Raw genomic sequence first — 17759 nt, 5'->3', positions numbered from 1 at the left:
AAATAAAATAAAATAAAATAAAATAAAATAAAATAAAAAAAGAATCACTGGTTCAACGCCACTGTTCGAAGCCCCAAAGTAGCCCGTGAAAAGCAGTTTCAGAAGCCCCGTACACGCAGGGGGGTGGGGTGGAGAAGCGGAGTTTGCGACGTTACGTAGCCGCCATTTTGTTTCACCTGGAGTAAAGAAGCCAGCCTGAGAGCCCCGGCGTGAAAATTTCCCCTCATTCGGACTACCTAAATCACGGCGGAGCTGCATCGTGCACCCAAATTCAGATTCGCATGGTACGTACGCTCTCGAGGCAACGAGAGGGGATGTTAAATTCGGCTATTAACCTGCAGCTTTCTGCACGCTAATGTTCGATGCGTTGCACGACCGGCTGCTGTTAGCATAGCAGCTCGTTTTCATGGCTAGCCGGCATTTTGGAAAAAAAACGGGCCTGTTTGCATTTACTATTGGGAAAATAAATGTGCTCTACGTTATGAGTAATGGGCCAAACACACGGAACCACCACAAATTGCACGTGCTTGACATTTGGACCTTGTTTAATTAATGCTAATCTCGTGCATTTTGCACTTCCATGCGTACCGCGCTCGGTGAGGCCTGTGATCTGTACGAGCCACAGATGTTAGCTCACAGACGCGTGGTGACTACATGGATGCCGCCTTTTCTGCTCACTGCTTAGCTGCTTGTTTGTGTGCTGTTTGGGCAAGTTTGTTTTTCTGCTGGCGTCTAACACGTGGTGTTAGTTTCGCAGCGTCCGCAGGACTTGCCTGTAAACCAAGTGGACGATGGCGCCAAACTGCACGCTTGATGTTATTGTCCCACTTTAGTCCGGCGAGTGCGTTGCTGCTGGTGGTAAATGTTTGCTCACTTCTCTGCGCAGATGTCTGAAGACATGGCCACAGATCACGTTAACGGGAACGGGACGGAGGAGCCGATGGACACTACAGCCGAGGTGACCCACTCGGAACACTTCCAGGCTTTACTGGAGGCAGGTTTACCTCAGAATGTCGCTGAGAAGCTGGATGAACTTTATGTAGCAGGTAAGAGAACGCCCTGCCTCCGTTTTCAGCTCACAGTGTGTGCACAGATAAATCCACCCTCCAGCACACAGTGTGAAAGTCAGTAGTATCTGAAATTTGTGAATGAAATGTAGTACAGTACCTGGAGAGGTGATGCAAACATTACAAACACAGGAGTGGTGTGCTGGTCTAGCCTGCTTGAGATGACATGGGGTGGCCCATGAACCAAAGTTGAGTTTGACTGAGTTAAAATATTTGTCATGAACTCTTCATGAAATCCTCTGCCACGTTCTCCTTTGTTGTTCAGGTATGTTTATTAGTGTTTAATTACCACTAAAACCTTCCTGCTCCTGAAGGAATGTCAGCACAAGTTAGTGAAATTTGTAATTCAGAGCAATTTTAACTCTTTTTAGTGTCTTTACTGGTTATTTTGTTAACCAGTAATAAAAATAAAACAATGACAGTGAATTAAGCAACACCCTAACTGAACAACAGTGAACAGGGAGCTGATTCAAAGTAGTTAAACCAGTTGTATCAGCTGCTGACAGATGGCTGAGGGAGCATCAGATTGATCATTGTCACACTGAAGTATAGAAATCAGATCAAATGAAAGAACTCCTGTTACTACAAAGGCCTGAGTGAAGGTAGATGGAGGCCAACTGGCAGGAACAAAAGAGCAGCTGTGTGTCCGCAGCAGGTCGGCAGGACTGTCTGAACCTCCAGCAGATGGTGACAAACACTGAAAGGAGACCTCGGGGCTTCTTCAGCCTCCTGAAACCTGGCAGTATGACAGGAAAACTTTTATGTCCATAATAATGAAACTGCTTCATACCTTCAGCTGTTTTACTTTGCTTCCTTTTGGATCACATTGATGATCCTCAATCCTCTGTTGCACAACTGCATGAGTCCCACTGCCTCTGTGAACCTTCTCACCTGTGCTGAGTATTGATGAAGTTGATCAGGTTTCTAATGTCGTATGGAGGTGTTTCTGGTGGGGTCATGTGCGTTTGCCAGTTATTTTGAGGTGTGTTTTGTGTCCATCAGGCCTGGTAGCACACGGTGACCTCGATGAAAGAGCTATTGAGGCTTTGAAAGAATTCAACGAAGATGGAGCCCTGCAAGTGTTGGTGCAGTTCAAAGAGAGCGACCTGTCACACGTGCAGGTGAGTTTTAAATCATGCGAGACATGAAGGGAACGCTCTGCTGTTTATTTTTACCCCCTAACGGAAGCTAAATGTCCAGGTTTCTAATTTTCTGCTGTTTCTTATTCCCCAGAATAAAAGTGCCTTTCTCTGTGGGGTGATGAAGACTTACAGACAGAGAGAGAAACAAGGGACTAAAGTTTCAGACTCCATCAAAGGACCAGATGAGGCTAAAATCAAAGAACTCCTCGAGAGAACCAGCTACACACTCGATGTTACAACCGGCCAGAGGAAATACGGCGGACCCCCGCCAGAGTCCGTGTACTCGGGTTCTCAGCCCCCTGTCGGCACAGAGGTACTCCTCGTCAATTCATAGAAAATAGGGTCTTGTATTATTTCCTGAGATGTTGCTCTAGGTGTTACATTTTCATGTCATGTCATTGGAGAATTTGGTTGTTTTGAAATCAGGAAGCTGTAAATAAAAGGCAGGCACAGACATCAGCGATCAGAGTGGCGTCAAGATTCACTTCATCAGATCCTGTGAAGCAGGAATTACTGCTCTGCTGAACAGACATAAACATAGCTAAAGTAAATGATTACTTATACTTAAGATTTTATAAACCACCACCAATCATTTTGACAATATTTGGTCTGAAATTTTATTCACAGAGGTTTTAAAACTGATACATCAACACTGAGTGATTTATAAAAAGTGTTGGGAAGAACAAGAAGCAGAACGAGTTTCTTTTAACGAGGTGAAAATTATGCGAGGCTTCAGTTTCTTACTGCTGAGGAAAAAAGATGTATAAATAAAACTCTGAGGACCTAACGAGATGTACTTTGAGTTTTAGCTGTGCACTGGGGTATATATTTGGTGTATTTAGATATGCTGACTTCGCTGTGACAGGTCTCGCAATGTGATGTGGGATTTGGATCCGTAGATGTTGATGTGAATTGTTGGCGTGTCGTTGGCCTCACGTGGACGGGGGGAACGAATGCACTGCTCAGTTTATCCACGGCCTGTCATACAGTCGCGTAACGGTGCAGAACAAGGAGCATTTCTTTACTAATCTCCACTTAATCCAGCAAAGTTTGGGCTGTCAGTTCTTCTATAGCATGAACAGTTTCAGCATTCTCTGTAGTTCCTGTGGTCCGATACTAGCACCGGTTAACTCATCTTAACAGATGAGGCGTTTATGCAGAAGCCCCCTGACCGTCCAGTAGGGCTGCTCGATTATGGCAAAAATGATAATCACGATTATTTCCACTGAAATTGAGATCTCGATTATTTGACGATATTTATTTAACAATAACAATGTATTGAATAATGACTAAAGATTGTCAAAAATAATATAAAATAGTGTGCAAATACTGATAACAGTGCAAATGTTCACATTTTTCATTTATTTTTTATATTGCAAACATCTATGTTTAGTGAACTTTGCAGTGTTGCTCTGTGGTGCAGCTACGACACTGTAGCAAAGTTTACACACTATGTCTACTTGATCCACGTCTGACTCCGCGAACCCATAATGTTTCCACACCACTGAAGTTTTTTTTACACCTCTTTTCAACTAACAGCAGTCACTCTCTTCTCCAAATAACTTATGCTTAGCTTTCCGAGCTTCCCTCGGGTCCTCTTAATCAGCGGTCCCCAACCCCCGGGCCTCGGACCGGTACCGGTCCGTGAGTCGTTTGGTACCGGGCCGCGAGAGTTGAAGCTCAGGTGTGAAATTTATAGTTTTCAGGGTTTTCAGCGTTATTTTGTTATCGTTTTTATCGTTTACTCGGTTTTCCTTGGTCTTTCCATGTGTGTTATGAATAAATTTTCTTTTTTCGGTACCGGTGCTAGTTTTATTTTATTGTATTTATCCATGACACCTTAAAGGCCGGTCCATGAAAATATTGTTGGGCATAAACCGGTCCGTGGCGCAAAAAAGGTTGGGGACCGCTGCTCTTAATTGTTGTGACACGTGTTCGAAATGCAGAGAGGTGCGCTCGATTTGCCACACGGAGCAGCGCGAGAGTAAAGCACGAGGGAGGGGCTAATAATCGGCTCAGTCATTTTTAATGATCGTTGAAAGCCCAGATCGTAATCGTGATTAAAATTCGATTAATTGAGCAGCCCTACCGTCCAGCTCAGTTATATCTGCCTAGTTTTTCCCTTCAGCTGTTTTTACGTGGGGTTCTCCACACAGTGTGGTCACCTTTACCTCCTCACATGTTCTCATGTATCTCACACGAGGTTTTTCTTCGCTTTTCATGAGTTATGGTGCAGTAATATTTGTTTCGGCATTATCACAAGACTGAGCGTAGCCAGTTTTAAACTTCTTAAAAAGTGTGCAGCACAAGCTAACCCGACACTGTCTCAGTGTTTACCAATGTCAAAATGCAAGGATGCATAAGACTGCAAATATTTCTGTGCATATTTTATATCAATATAACTTTACTGAGATTTTTAACATGCACGTGTTTAAAAAGGCTTAAAATGTGATTTTCCTGTTGGGCAGCGTTTCTAGGAAAAAGCTGTACAGACATGAAGTGTTTTCAGACCGCTTCACTGAAGCAACTTTAAGAGTAACTCCTAATTAACATAAACTGCACTGTTGAAATGAAACCATTTTCAGCTGGTTAACTAATAAATATTCAATAAAACCAGCTGCTTGTGGGTGTTTATATTTAGAATATCCTTCTTTCTTTTTTGTCCTCTTGTAGATCTTTGTTGGGAAGATTCCACGTGATCTGTACGAAGACGAGCTGGTTCCTCTGTTTGAGAAGGCCGGTCCGATCTGGGACCTTCGGCTAATGATGGATCCGCTGAGTAGCCTGAACAGGGGCTATGCCTTCATCACGTTCTGCAGTAAAGAGGGGGCCCAGGAGGCCGTAAAGCTGGTGAGTTTGTCAGGAGCACGCGGCTGAGCAGGTCGCTTTTCTAGAAAGTGACGGCGTTCAGGAGACCTGTCACTTTGTAACGGAGGAAGCTGTAGCTCAGGAGGTGAAGGGGGTTATATTCTGAGTGGAATGGGTTGGGCTGGTGGTTCGATCCCTGCTCCAGTCTGCATGCCAAATATTCTTGGGCAAGATGCTAACCCCAGGTTGCTCATGAATCTATGTGAATATTAGATATAAAGCACTTTCGCATGAAAACCACAGAGAAAAGTGCTGCGTGAATGAGGCGTGTTGTTCTGCTCTATGAGAATCGGTCAATTTACCTCAAAAACCTGTGTGCTGGAAAGGTTTTGAATCTAATGAGAGTTCATCGGCTTTATTTTTTGCAGTGCAATAATCATGAGATTCGCCCTGGCAAGCACATCGGGGTGTGCATATCCGTTGCCAACAACCGGCTATTTGTTGGTTCAATTCCCAAGAGTAAAACAAAGGAGCAGATTGTTGAAGAGTTTTCCAAAGTCACAGGTAATGCTTTCTGACAGTTTTGTTTTTCTAAGAATGCCCTGCTGTTCTCGTTATTCTGCTCAGAAACATCCAGACTCTTAATATTGAACCACAGGCAATGTTTTTGTTTTCTTTCTTCACCCAGAGGGCCTGAGTGATGTCATACTCTACCATCAGCCCGATGACAAAAAGAAGAACCGAGGCTTCTGCTTCTTAGAGTATGAAGACCACAAAACGGCCGCTCAGGCCCGTCGCCGGCTAATGAGCGGCAAGGTGAAAGTTTGGGGCAACCTCGTGACCGTGGAGTGGGCAGACCCCATCGAAGACCCCGACCCAGAAGTCATGGCCAAGGTGAGCATTGGGAATCTGAAGTGTTTTTCAATCTTTAAGCCAACCACCCATGAACTTAATGCCACCTCTCACTTTAAGGTCTGAAAGGCTTTTGTCCAATTAGTAATTAAAAGCTCCATTAAATAACCAGTAACTAAAAATAACCTAAAGCTGTGGGATTTAAAGATTACAAGTTGTTATTTTTTTTCCCTTCTGAGCTATTTTTAATGCTGAACTCGTTTCTATTGAAACGGCAGCAGAGCCAGAGTTAAAGCTGTTAATGAAGAAGGAAAATGTTAAGATCAGATCTCAATCTTTGGCTCCTTTTGATGATCGGATGTCAAATTCTTGCATTTGTAGCTGACTCTCCAAAGCAAAGCATGTCTCTGCTGCTGATTCCAGTAGGAGGCCCTGCAAAACATCAGTGCTTATGCCCTTTGTGCTGTCTTTTTTTTTTTTTTTTTTTTTTTTTTTTTAAACACGAGATAACAAGCTAGATGACACACATCAGCATTATAATGAACTGTTGTATTTTTAAATGTGACGGTGGGTTCATAAAAACTGAATCTTGCCCTTTTTTTCCTCTTAATTCAGTGATGCAGAAAGTGCCGTTAAACAGGCAATACCACTGAAATCACAAAACTTTGCCATTTCTCTGTATAATTTTAAGGCAGGTTATAAAAATAATAATAAAATATTAACATTTAACTACATTCGTGTTGTTGAACATAAATCTGTTTGTTCATATTGTGACCCTTTGTCTTCTTTAAATCAATCAAATTTTCCAAAATATGTGATTTTACTGCCTCGATAGATGCGCAGGAGGAGATGAGCTGATTAAATCTGAGCTTTACTTTGTTGCAGGTGAAGGTTTTATTTGTGAGAAATCTCGCTAATGGCGTCACGGAGGAACTCCTGGAGACGTCCTTCAGTGAGTTTGGAAAGCTGGAGCGAGTGAAGAAGCTCAAAGACTACGCCTTCATTCACTTTGAGGAGCGGGACGGTGCGGTGAAGGTATGTGTTACCCTGATGGTTAGCGCTGGATTAGAAACGAGGTGCAGAGACGTTAACAGTCTTTTATTCTGTGTCCAGGCACTGGAGGAAATGAACGGGAAGGAGTTGGAGGGAGAGCCAATCGAGATAGTGTTCGCCAAGCCGCCCGATCAGAAAAGGAAGGAGCGCAAAGCCCAGAGGCAAGCGGCCAAAACGCAAATGTAAGAAATGTCTTCTCGAAGCGTTCTGAGCAATCAAACCTTTGTTTTTGTCAGAGCTGTCTTTCTAACCCGTGCCGTCTTACTCTCATCAGGTACGATGACTATTACTACTACCCTCCCCCTCCCCACATGCCCCCTCCCAGCAGAAATCGGGGTCGAGGAGGGAACCGAGGCGGCTACGCCTACCCTCCTGACTACTACGGTTACGAGGACTACTACGATTACTACGGCTATGACTATCACAACTACCGCGGTGGCTACGATGACCCCTACTATGGGTACGATGACTTCCAGGCCCCAAGCCGGGGGCGGGGCGGCAGCAGGGGCGCACGGGGCGGAGCCTCCCCGGCCAGAGGACGTGGCGGCTCGGGGGCACCCAGAGGGAGGGCAAACTTCTCCCAGCGCGGCGGGCCGGGACCAGGCCGTGGCGGGCGTGGCGCAAGAGGAGGCGTGCAGCTGAGAGGGCGAGGAGGGGTACGTGGTGCACGGGGTGGCCGCGGTGGAAATGTAGGAGGAAAGCGCAAAGCTGATGGGTACAACCAGCCAGATTCCAAGCGTCGCCAGACCAATAATCAGAACTGGGGCTCTCAACCCATTGCTCAGCAACCGCTCCAAGGTGGTGATCATTCTGGTAACTATTCCGGTTACAAATCTGACAACCAGGAATTTTATCAGGATTCTTTTGGGCAGCAGTGGAAGTAAACCCCGTAGTGCTTTGATAACAAAACCCGTGTTTGTTTTTGTCTTTTTATTTAGAGACTTGATCTGATTGGCCCTCAATCCCATACGGTTGCCTGCATTTTTTTTCTTTTTGTTTTCCTCAAAATTGGTGACATCTGGCAAGATCTCCTTTTTGTACATATTTTAATAATCCGCTTGGACTCGTCTTAGTCACACTCCCACCTGTTTCTGGCGAACTGGTTTTCTCTCTTCCTTTTGGGGTTTTTATTTTTTATTTTTTAAAACGATGAAAAGAGAAAAAAAATACGATGGGCGTTTAAAAGATTTTCCATAACGGAGTTTGAAAAAATTTTTAGATGCAAATGTGCTCGAGCTGTCTATTTGGCTATAGCTTTGTCTGTTTTTAGAAATTCTGGTTACCATGTTTTAAGTAGCTAACGGCAACAAAGCATATGTCTCCTAAACATGTATTTAAATCCAATGAATACGATTTGTATTGTCAAAAAGTAATGCGTGTCTTGTTATTGAAAAGAAGAAGAAGAAAAAAAGGACCATCGTAGTCCTATGGTTTTTCTTTTTTTTGGCTTTACATTTTGGCTTGTATTCTTTGCTGTTTGTCTGCTTTAATAAACATACACGCACTCGTGTACAAAACTTCAAATTGTGTTGCAAATTCATGTTTCGGCAAATTCTCTCTTCAAATTACCTTCAAATTTAAGGCTCCTTGTGGAAGAAAATGGACCAAAGGTTTGCCAAATGTTTGGCCACGTGCTACAGTGTCACCTTGCATGCCATCAAATTCAAATCACCTTCTGATAGTCGGCATCTCTCAAGTGCTCTGTATGTGTAGTGACATACTCCATCCTTATGAGTTTCTCTCATGTCCAAAGAACATTGTTTCACAAATTGGTGTCCGAAATTCACTCTCAGCAGCGTCAGGGTTAAGCCCCGCCCCCTACAAGTCTCTTAGAGTCCTTGTTATCAGCTTTGGTTGGGTTTTTTTTTTTTGGGAGGGGGGGCATAAAAGCACAATTTGATTTGTTTCAAAGTGAAGCTTTTCCTTGTCCCAGAAGGATCTACTTAGCTGTTGAAGGCCTAGATACTAATCTTGCATGTTTTACTCTGGAGGTCTGATAATTGTGCTCTTGTGCATGACCTGCTTCTAGGTGTTTTGTTTTTATTTTACTCCCCTTTTGCTTTTACCGATAATGATGGCTGCTCTTATCCCCCTCACCTGCCCCTTTACCTTCCTCCCCCTCCTCCCTCCCTCTGTCTGTCTTGAGCCGCGTCTCACCTACTGCACCTCGGTTTTACGTTTAATAACCGGCCCGGCTGACTCTGCTCGCCGTCTTCTCTTTAAGGCATTGCCATGTGCATGTTAACGTCTGAGCTTGTGCGTGTGAGCTCCAGAAACTGTAAATGTGTGTAGATGTGATGCGATCCTGTTTTCAGTTCTCTAATTGCTTCCTTTTGTTACCTGACTAGCAGGAAAAAGGGGGCGAGGCTGGTCCTGATGTGTTGCTATGAGGACTGACGGCGACGCACGCTGCGGGCTTCGGTGGATGAAATGGTAAGGTCAGCTGACTCAATGGTCCAATGGTTGTCCAGCCTTTTATTTTATTTTATTTATTTTTGATTTTTAATGTAAAGGAGGAAGGTTTTTTTTTCATTTTGTTTTTGATCATCTTCGAACTGCCATGTTTGAAGATGATCAGAAGAGTAAACCCCACCTCCTCCAACCCTAAGGCAGCCATGTGAGATGTACTGAGGTCACGATGGACATCCCTCTGGAAAAGGCTTTGCACTTTTTTTTTTTTCTTTCTTTTTTTAAATTGAGGCTTGGAGTGGTGCAGTGGGACTTGTTGTTTTTGGACTGAGACGTGTGAGGTGCCGACGCCTGGGTCTCGCAGGAAAACTGGTTCACGAGCTACCTCGGTTTCACGGAAACGCCTCGGATCATCTACTTAAGGAAACTGAGACAGGGCTCGAGCCTCTCCGGCCTTGCAGCAGAGCACTTGATTTAATTGAGGCTCTCGCTGAGACCTGGCACCGGCCGGTCCTGTGGGAGCGAGCCTGAACATGCCTTTTTTGCTGTCTTTGTACATGAACTGAGTGACAATGAAGTTAACGGACAGATTGTCTTGTCTTTTATTTGTAAGGCCTGAAAACCACAGCCCTCCTCTTCTTCATGTCTTCCACAGCCTGACCCGACAGCTGTCTTAACTACAGATTTAGGATGTCATGTGACATCCTGCCATGTCTAAGAGGGTCTGGAAGAAAATGGGTTACATGTTTTGCATTGTATGTATGCCTCTGTAGACTATCATGCCATGTATGTATGTGCTTATGAGAAATTTACCTGTGGTGTTGACTCATGACTTCTCACTGGTGCGAGTGTAAAGGAGAAATTTACCGTTGGCTGTTCAGTATTTGGAAGGGTGGGAGTGTAAGGTTCGTTTTAATTGAGAAGAAAATGACCAACCAAAGAGCCTGAAAGTAGTTTTAACACTTAGTTTTATACTCCTGCGATTTAAAACTGGTCAAAAAGAGTAAAAATATAGTCAGACATGTTAGAGTGAGAGTAAAACATTTTAACATCGGTCTGTTCTTTCAGCGTTAAACGTTGAAGGGAAATGCAGACTTTGATCTGTGGTTTTATTTGAATCAAAAGGAGAAAATGAATTTCCTCAGAGGACAAAATTTAAAACGTTTTTATGCTCTCAGTGTCAGATAAACGCCCTTTTTGTTTTTGACCCCGACAGCTAGGGCTGTGTGACATGACAAAAATCTCATATCCCGATATAAGACATTTATCGTCCTGACAACGATATAAATCACAAAAATGTAATATTTTCTGCAAATTCTGTGACTCTCGTCCAACTCGACTTGCATGAAGTTTTTCCAGCTAGGTGTCCTTTACCCGGATTCGAATGTTTTAACCGATGCATGAAACTATACATTTTTAGACATAAGTTGTAACGGCCACCATTTTCTTTCAAAGTTTGAGTCTATGGTTTATTTTTTAGCACCTGACGGCTCTTTTTTTCTTCTCATACGTAAACTCTCTGCATACTCTTTCACGTGATTCAGTTTATTTTGAAAGGTTTACGTGGAAAACAAACAAGCGGACAGCGGAGCCACGCCATGGTTTTACCGTCGTTGTTGCTAACAACAACGCGTAAAAACAGACGCTTGTCCGTCAGTAGTGTGGTTATATTATATATGAGAAAGAGAGAACTTTAAGAAATTAATATAGCCACTACCGTGACCATCAAAACGATGAAAAAATATTGCTGTAAACACTTTATTTTAGGACACTACGAAACAAACGATAGCGTAATAGGAAACGATAGATGTTTTTATATCGTCTTCTGATATATATCGTTATATCGAACAGCCCTACCGACAGCTGTAAAAGGCCACTGCAGTTTTGTCGTCAAGCCACTCGAACAAGGCTACTTACAGGGTCGGCCATGGTTTAAAAACATTTTAAAATGTGTTCTGCAGGAATACTCGTAACTCGTTTTCCACTTGATGTTTCTGTTAAAACACTATATTTGGAAAATATTTAGTAAAAGGGGTGATGCATTTTCCCCCCCTTTTCATCTTTTGTAGAAACACCCATAAGTCAGTGTTTTTAAAAACACGTCTCTAAACACGTAAACATCTGTCGTCCTTTAGAGCTGAAATTTTAATTATGTTGCATCTGCTCTCATGAGAGAAATGATCTCTGAGCATAAAAGTTGAAATGTATGCCTCTATGACATCGATAAACTCTGTTTTTGTAGTGTTGCACCAGTTTGACCATTTTGAATAATTTCAGAATTTTTAATAATGACAATATAATGAATGAATAATTTATTTTGTTTAGAAACTTGTTTGGAGGTAAATGGTTTGGTCGCTAGGTTTTGGTGGTGTTACCCCCACCATGATGCTTTCATCTTTGTTCTACCTCGCACAGAGAGATCAATCACTCTGATCGATTAGTAGAAAGAAAAGGATGATCTGTTACACGTCCCTTTAAAGTAGAGGAATTCTGGGAGATCGGCGGCTCCAGAGTCAATGCATTGTAGCCTTTGGAAGGACGATGTGAGGTTGGATTTCTCCTTTAAGCTCCTTTCAGTGCATTTTTGTGTCTCTGCCTTGTGTCGTGACCTTTGACATGAGCCCAGAGTCTCGGTCTCATGTTGAGCTTTGTCCCATCTCTGAGGGCCGTGCTTCTGCCGCCGCCACCTCCTCTGTGGGGAAAAATAGAGCCACATTAGTGTTTGTTTCCATGTTAGACCAGACTTGATTTTATGGGTCAACAATGTGTTTTTGTTTGTTTTTGCTAACGAGTGTGTTTGCAGTTTGCAGATGAATTGTTTTATACTGTACAGCGAGGTGACGTAAACCTATTTTTCTAATAAAGCCATGGACTTTGAACTCGGCTCTGTCTTCTATTTTGAATTTGTGCATAATCACATTTCAGAGAGCCTAGAAATATATTAGTGATGTTTAACATTTATTAAACGCCTTAGCTCAACCCAAGCTCAAAAGAAAAGTCTAGAGCAGGGGTCGGCAACCTTTCTGATGATGCCATCTAAAATTTCCTCAGAAGTCAATGTGCCATATGATTGCATTCGCAATAAATTTACTTACGCTCTATATCAATAGTTACACACTATATAGAACAACTTTATACAATTATATTTGTTCACAGATGTTTACAGCTATCAGCGAATAGTTATCAGCTATTTTGAAACAAAAGACTTTTTATCCATAACAGCAAATGAACTGTACAACAGAAAATGCAAATGCTATTTATGGTCTCCTCACAACAATGATAAGAAAAATAAACTGAGGCAATATGGCATGTTTGTTAATACAGAGATACACATGTTAATGTGATCTCTGGTCTCCCACTCAGAGACACAGGTCTACGAGTGTCCAGCGTTCAGACGGCTACCTGAGGACACTCATGTGAGAGAAAATCTGCTCACACAGACATGTAGAGCAAAATACTGTCAATAATGCCTCTGCAATGTTCTGAAGACAGTTAAACTTATTTTTAGCCAATTACAACCTGAATCTGATAGTTGGGGTTGTTAGCTAAGATACCGTCATTAAGAAGCGGCACAAGTAATGTTTCTATGCGAGCTAATTTGCGATGTGCACCGCTGGCCCGACCATTTATTTTTTAATGCACCTTCTCAGATTTTTTCACTGCGTGTCGTGCCCAGAGCTGGACTGGGACAAAAAAATCGGCCTGAGCATTTTGACGAGACCGACCCACCAGGTATTAAAGCCATAAAGCCTTTGAATGAAAACAAACACTGTTGTGACAGTGATGTACAGTCTTGTTGGTATATATCAGTAAGGACATCTCCTGGTTTCATCTTCATGTTTCCCTCTCACCAGATAACCAAACTGATATCATGACCAGCAGCTTTTACAGCTGTGGCTCCAGCAAACATCAGCTGATACTAGAAATTAAATATTAAATAAATTCTAACAACAGCTGATCAAGCTTAAACGTGCTGCTGTTGTTTAGCACGACATCCGCTGGTTTCCTCCTTCTGGTGCAAAGTGGGCGATAAACAAACAAGAGAGAAAAGCTGATCAGCTGATCATTGATCAGTTTCATGATTGAAGTAGCAACAGGAGAGGGAGGGGGAGAGAATGAGAGAAGAAGAGGCAGCTGTGCAGCATAAAGACGCAGAAAAACTCCAGCTTTGTGTCTTTTTCCATTCTAGTTTAAGTATATTTTCTCTGAATGCGGGACAATTCCGTTTTTTACGGGACAGTTGGCAACTCTACTAACTAACCTTATGAATGAAATAAAGTTCATTATCAGTAACATCATAGCACCCACCCAGCTGTATAGAAACTCCGTCATGCTAGCTAGTACGCAGTACGAGTTGTTGTAACTGACTAAAAAGTCAGCACAACGAAAATAATCTCCACCTAAACTTGGTTTATATCTGACCCAGACAGACTGCAGGTCAAAACTTCTTTTTTTTTTTTTTTTTTTTTTTTTTTTTGTGTCCCGTTTGGATCTTTAGCCATCAGAATTGTTGTCTTAAGGCCAAGAAAGATGCCAAGCGGATTTATTTTACCAAGTGGATCATCATGGCCTTGCCATATTGGTCCATTTGATTGACCTTTATTATAATTATGTATTTATTTTATTTTTGGTTGCTACAAACGGGACAGACGTGACTGGGGGATAGGACAGGGAGAAAGAATGAAAGAAAGAGAGGGAGAGAAAGAAAAACCAAAGGGGAGAAAAGACGGTGAGAAGGGGGGGAAGAAAGGAAAAAACAAACAAACAAACAAACAAAACGCCTGGATCACCTGTATGGAGAAAAAAAACAGAAGAGAAAGCAAACAACAAAGAGCAACATAATAAAAACAGCACCATCACAATAAACTAGCTAGCAGTAGATAACAGTAGATACTAAATAATAAACGATATTGTGCAGCACGCAAGATAGACAGCGCACAATGTGCTTTGAGGCAGCAGCCAAGAAAGGTGTAGTCCGCGTCTGTGAACACCCGTGTGCACACCTGTGTGGATCAGCATGCTTGTATTCCAAAGGTTTCTCCATGTAACGATCTGCTAGGGAGTGTGGGGAGCCATAGCCCCGTCCACCAGGGTATGAAGCAGGTATGGAGGAGATCCAGGCCCCAGATATCCAGAGGCCCCAGAGTACAAGGACCCGAGGAGGACCACCAAAGGGGGGGGGAACCGTGCCACCCTCCTGGGAAGAGCTGAGTAGAGCCCCAAACGAGAGGTCACCCCGCAGCTACGGAGCAGAGGCCAGAGGGGGTTGCAGTGGCGTGCCCGCAGGCTCTGCCGGCAGCCAGCTGTGCCAGAGAGGACCGAGCTTCAGGCCCAGAGGCCTGAGGGTATCCCACTCCCCGGAAGGAGCCCAGCCGGGCCACAGGCGCCCGGCCCCGCCAATCGGCCACCAGGAGTGAGCCGGTACATGTATGAGCGCCCAGCCCCAGACGACAAGGACCACCAACACACCAACGTCTGAGGGCATCAGCCACCGGCAGGGAGTGTGGTGAGGGGAGATAGGCCTCCGTACTTTAGAGGGCCTGAGATGTACCCAGAGAGGTTGAGTCTAAGACCCAACCTGACATATAGACACAGACAAACAGGCACACGCGGACACAGACGTGCATTCCCACCCCCATATGCACAACCAAATACTCGGCACTCACCCAACGTGTAGACAGACACAAATAGACACTGCACAGACAGTCGCACTCCCCAAACATACTCTATATCCCAGGTCCAGGTACCCCCGCCCCCAGAGGGGCAAGCCGCACCTAGACCCAGGAGATGTAACCCTTCTCTCTGGGGTGGAGGCAAGCGGACCACCTCCTTATCTGCAGTAGCAGGGAGGCCCCGCATCCCAGACCCCAGTCTGACGGCCAGCACCTCCTCCCAGCCCCCCAGCCCTGACGGCTAACAGAACCGGGGTGAGTGAAGACCTCAAACCTCCCTACGCCCGCTCATATGTAATGTTGTTGTGTGCTGTTCTAAAGTGCATTTAAAACTCAGGAGAGCATGGTACTAGCTTCCTCTCAGAGAGCAGCACGGCTCCTCCCGAAAACCCTCAGTGTCTAAATGCATTTAAAATTGAGGGTAGGGCACCAGCGCCAGAGGTGGGTTGGAGTACAACGACCATCCTCTGGATGCTGTAAAACGTGCCCACCCCCAAGGCCCTATATGTATGTGTTATGTGAGAGTGTGAGTAATGTGGATGTCTAGGTTGCAGAATAAAATTGAGGCACAGGCGGCCAGAAGGGGACAGAGGGGGAGTGCCTCCCCTGCACCCTGGTGACATACCTGCACCCCAAGCCCTGCGTGTGTGGGTGGGTGTGGTAGAGCGGGAATAGGGAGGCAGCTGAGGATGGGGAGGGAAGAAAGGGAGGGGCAAGCGGCCCCTCCCTGGGGCCAGCTCCCCCGCTGACCCCAGTAGGCACCCCCACGCTCTGGAACCCACCAGGGCAAGGGGGCCCAGGCCCATCCGGACCGGGGCCCGCAGCAGCAGCACTGCCCAGCCCCACAGAGTCCGGGGCAGCCCACCCGACTCCACCCCAGAGAAAACTGCACCCACCCCATCATCCAATCATCTCCCAAACTACACAAGACAATAGACACCCAGGTTGAGTTCATTCTCCCCCTCTCCTATATCTCTCCCCCCACCTGCAGAGTGAGCTCCTGTAGTGAGGAGACCCAGATAGACTGCAGGTCAAAACTTCTTACCTGAAGTTCAGTTCACCTGACACTCGGACCGCCGGCCGCCTCGGGTCTCTCCTTCTCCTGTCTCCCCTTTTCCTCATCCACCTGCTGGCTTCTGTGGAAGCTCTGCCATAGCCACCACCAAACAACTGAGTTATTTCTACACATCGACCAGCATCCGGCCAGTCCACCACCTTTCATTGTTTATACTGTTAGAAATTTAAAAAAAAAATAAAAAATCATCGGCCCATAAAAACAAAAAATCACCATCAGCACCTTTGTCCAGCTATGGTCGTGCCATCAGTTAACCCTTCGCGTGCCAGCTGTGGCAGGCGTGCCCAGGGTTGCCGACACCTGGTCTAGAGTGTGATTGGCTGCTCCTGGTGAGGATGTCCATCTGCAAAATGAAAGTGACCAAACATCAGCATTTATGTCTAATGTCATGTATATGCCTCTGTAGATCAGGGGCGGATCTAGAGAAATTTTCTTAGGGTGGCATGAGGGTGGCAAAGAAATCAAATGGGGTGGCAAAATCGAAGCCTTTTTTTTTTCAAACACATATGCAGGTGGTTACATATGGTTAGAATAATTCAAATGCAGTAAGTATACACGTTTTTCATATAAATATAGTCTAGAACTTAATTATTGTCTGTAGCCCACATAATTACACACTTTAGTTACATAAAACATGTGAGTTTTGATGTTATGTACTGTATAGCCTGTATAATAAATAAATATGTAGCCCAACAAGTATAAAATCCAGAAAGCTACACAACATTGGGCGGTTCATTTACAAACACAAGTCTAACTTAAGTTTCACACAGTTTTTTGTTAGAAAACAATCACATTGTTACAGCTTAAATTACACAAAATGTCAGAAATCTGCACTGTCATGAACAAAAATTTAAACCTAATTTTTCATGATTTGTTGGATTAACCCACTGAGGTCTGAAATACAACCAGCCACTTTTGACTCCTTTTGAGTTTACGTTTGTATTTCACCTTCAAATTGTTTCATTTTATTTTTTTCCCCTTGCCTTGTTTGGTGTCATTCTTTTCAGCTCAACTGAATTTAGTTGTTTTTTTCACTGACATACTGCATTAGTATTACTGATCTGAAATCACACAAAGAACTTAAAATCCTAGTAGTATTTTTTTACTGTAAAAAAAACAAAAACAAAAAAAAAAAACAGTAAATTTTTATAACTTGAAATGCAAATATAAATTGTACATTTTGTAAACATATACAACTATTTATCTAAAAATGCAGCCAATACACCTGCAGTTTTTTTTCATTTTCTACAACCATTTAAAAATATTACTAAAACTAAAATGAGAGAACAATTAGGTGTCGCAATAAGATGCCCCACAAATGATGTGTGCCAGTAAAAAAAAAAAAAAGTTTGTCCACCAAAAGACAGAGGAGAACAGCACAGGGATAAACCTGCAGGCCTGACAACAGGTGGTGTATCACTCCGCTGGTTTTCTACTTAGTGACAGTGTTTACATTGCAAATGTGCCTTTGTGACATTCATTAGTGCCCTCACTGACACACAAAACAAAACGACTACACAACAGAACAACTACACAAGACAACACAACACACTAAGTAAACACGCCACACTAAACGTCACAAATCTCCCACATCTAAAAACTCTCTCTCACTTGCTCGCTCTGTCTCGCTGCCGTTACCGTCACTCCTAAAACTTTTCCCTCTTCCTAAACTATCAAATCC

General features: G+C 43.8%; 1 protein-coding gene across 3 annotated transcripts; it reads left to right on the top strand.

Annotated features, from left to right (window-relative positions):
* The first annotated feature begins 145 nt into the window (after positions 1-145).
* On the top strand, positions 146-12210 carry LOC146372223 (heterogeneous nuclear ribonucleoprotein Q-like). 3 transcript variants are annotated; one of them, XM_084952939.1, is made up of 11 exons: positions 146-284; positions 887-1046; positions 2070-2188; positions 2301-2522; positions 4883-5059; positions 5446-5581; positions 5706-5911; positions 6755-6904; positions 6983-7104; positions 7197-7735; positions 9274-12210. In XM_084952939.1, exons 1-11 carry the CDS (start codon positions 282-284, stop codon positions 9297-9299), a joined length of 1860 nt encoding a protein of 619 aa, XP_084809065.1. In that variant the 5' UTR covers positions 146-281; the 3' UTR covers positions 9300-12210. The 3 variants fall into 3 exon arrangements, with proteins under 3 accessions (XP_084809065.1, XP_084809064.1, XP_084809063.1); XM_084952938.1 differs by having other exon boundaries at positions 9271-12210; XM_084952937.1 differs by having other exon boundaries at positions 7197-12210.
* Positions 12211-17759: the final 5549 nt, after the last annotated feature.

The sequence above is a fragment of the Perissodus microlepis genome, chromosome 15, assembly GCF_051167445.1.
Source record: "Perissodus microlepis isolate ML-2025 ecotype Zambia chromosome 15, ASM5116744v1, whole genome shotgun sequence".
In the NCBI taxonomy this organism is placed as follows: domain Eukaryota; kingdom Metazoa; phylum Chordata; class Actinopteri; order Cichliformes; family Cichlidae; genus Perissodus; species Perissodus microlepis.
Note: the sequence above shows the minus strand (reverse complement) of the source record. Positions and strands in the feature narration are given on the sequence as shown.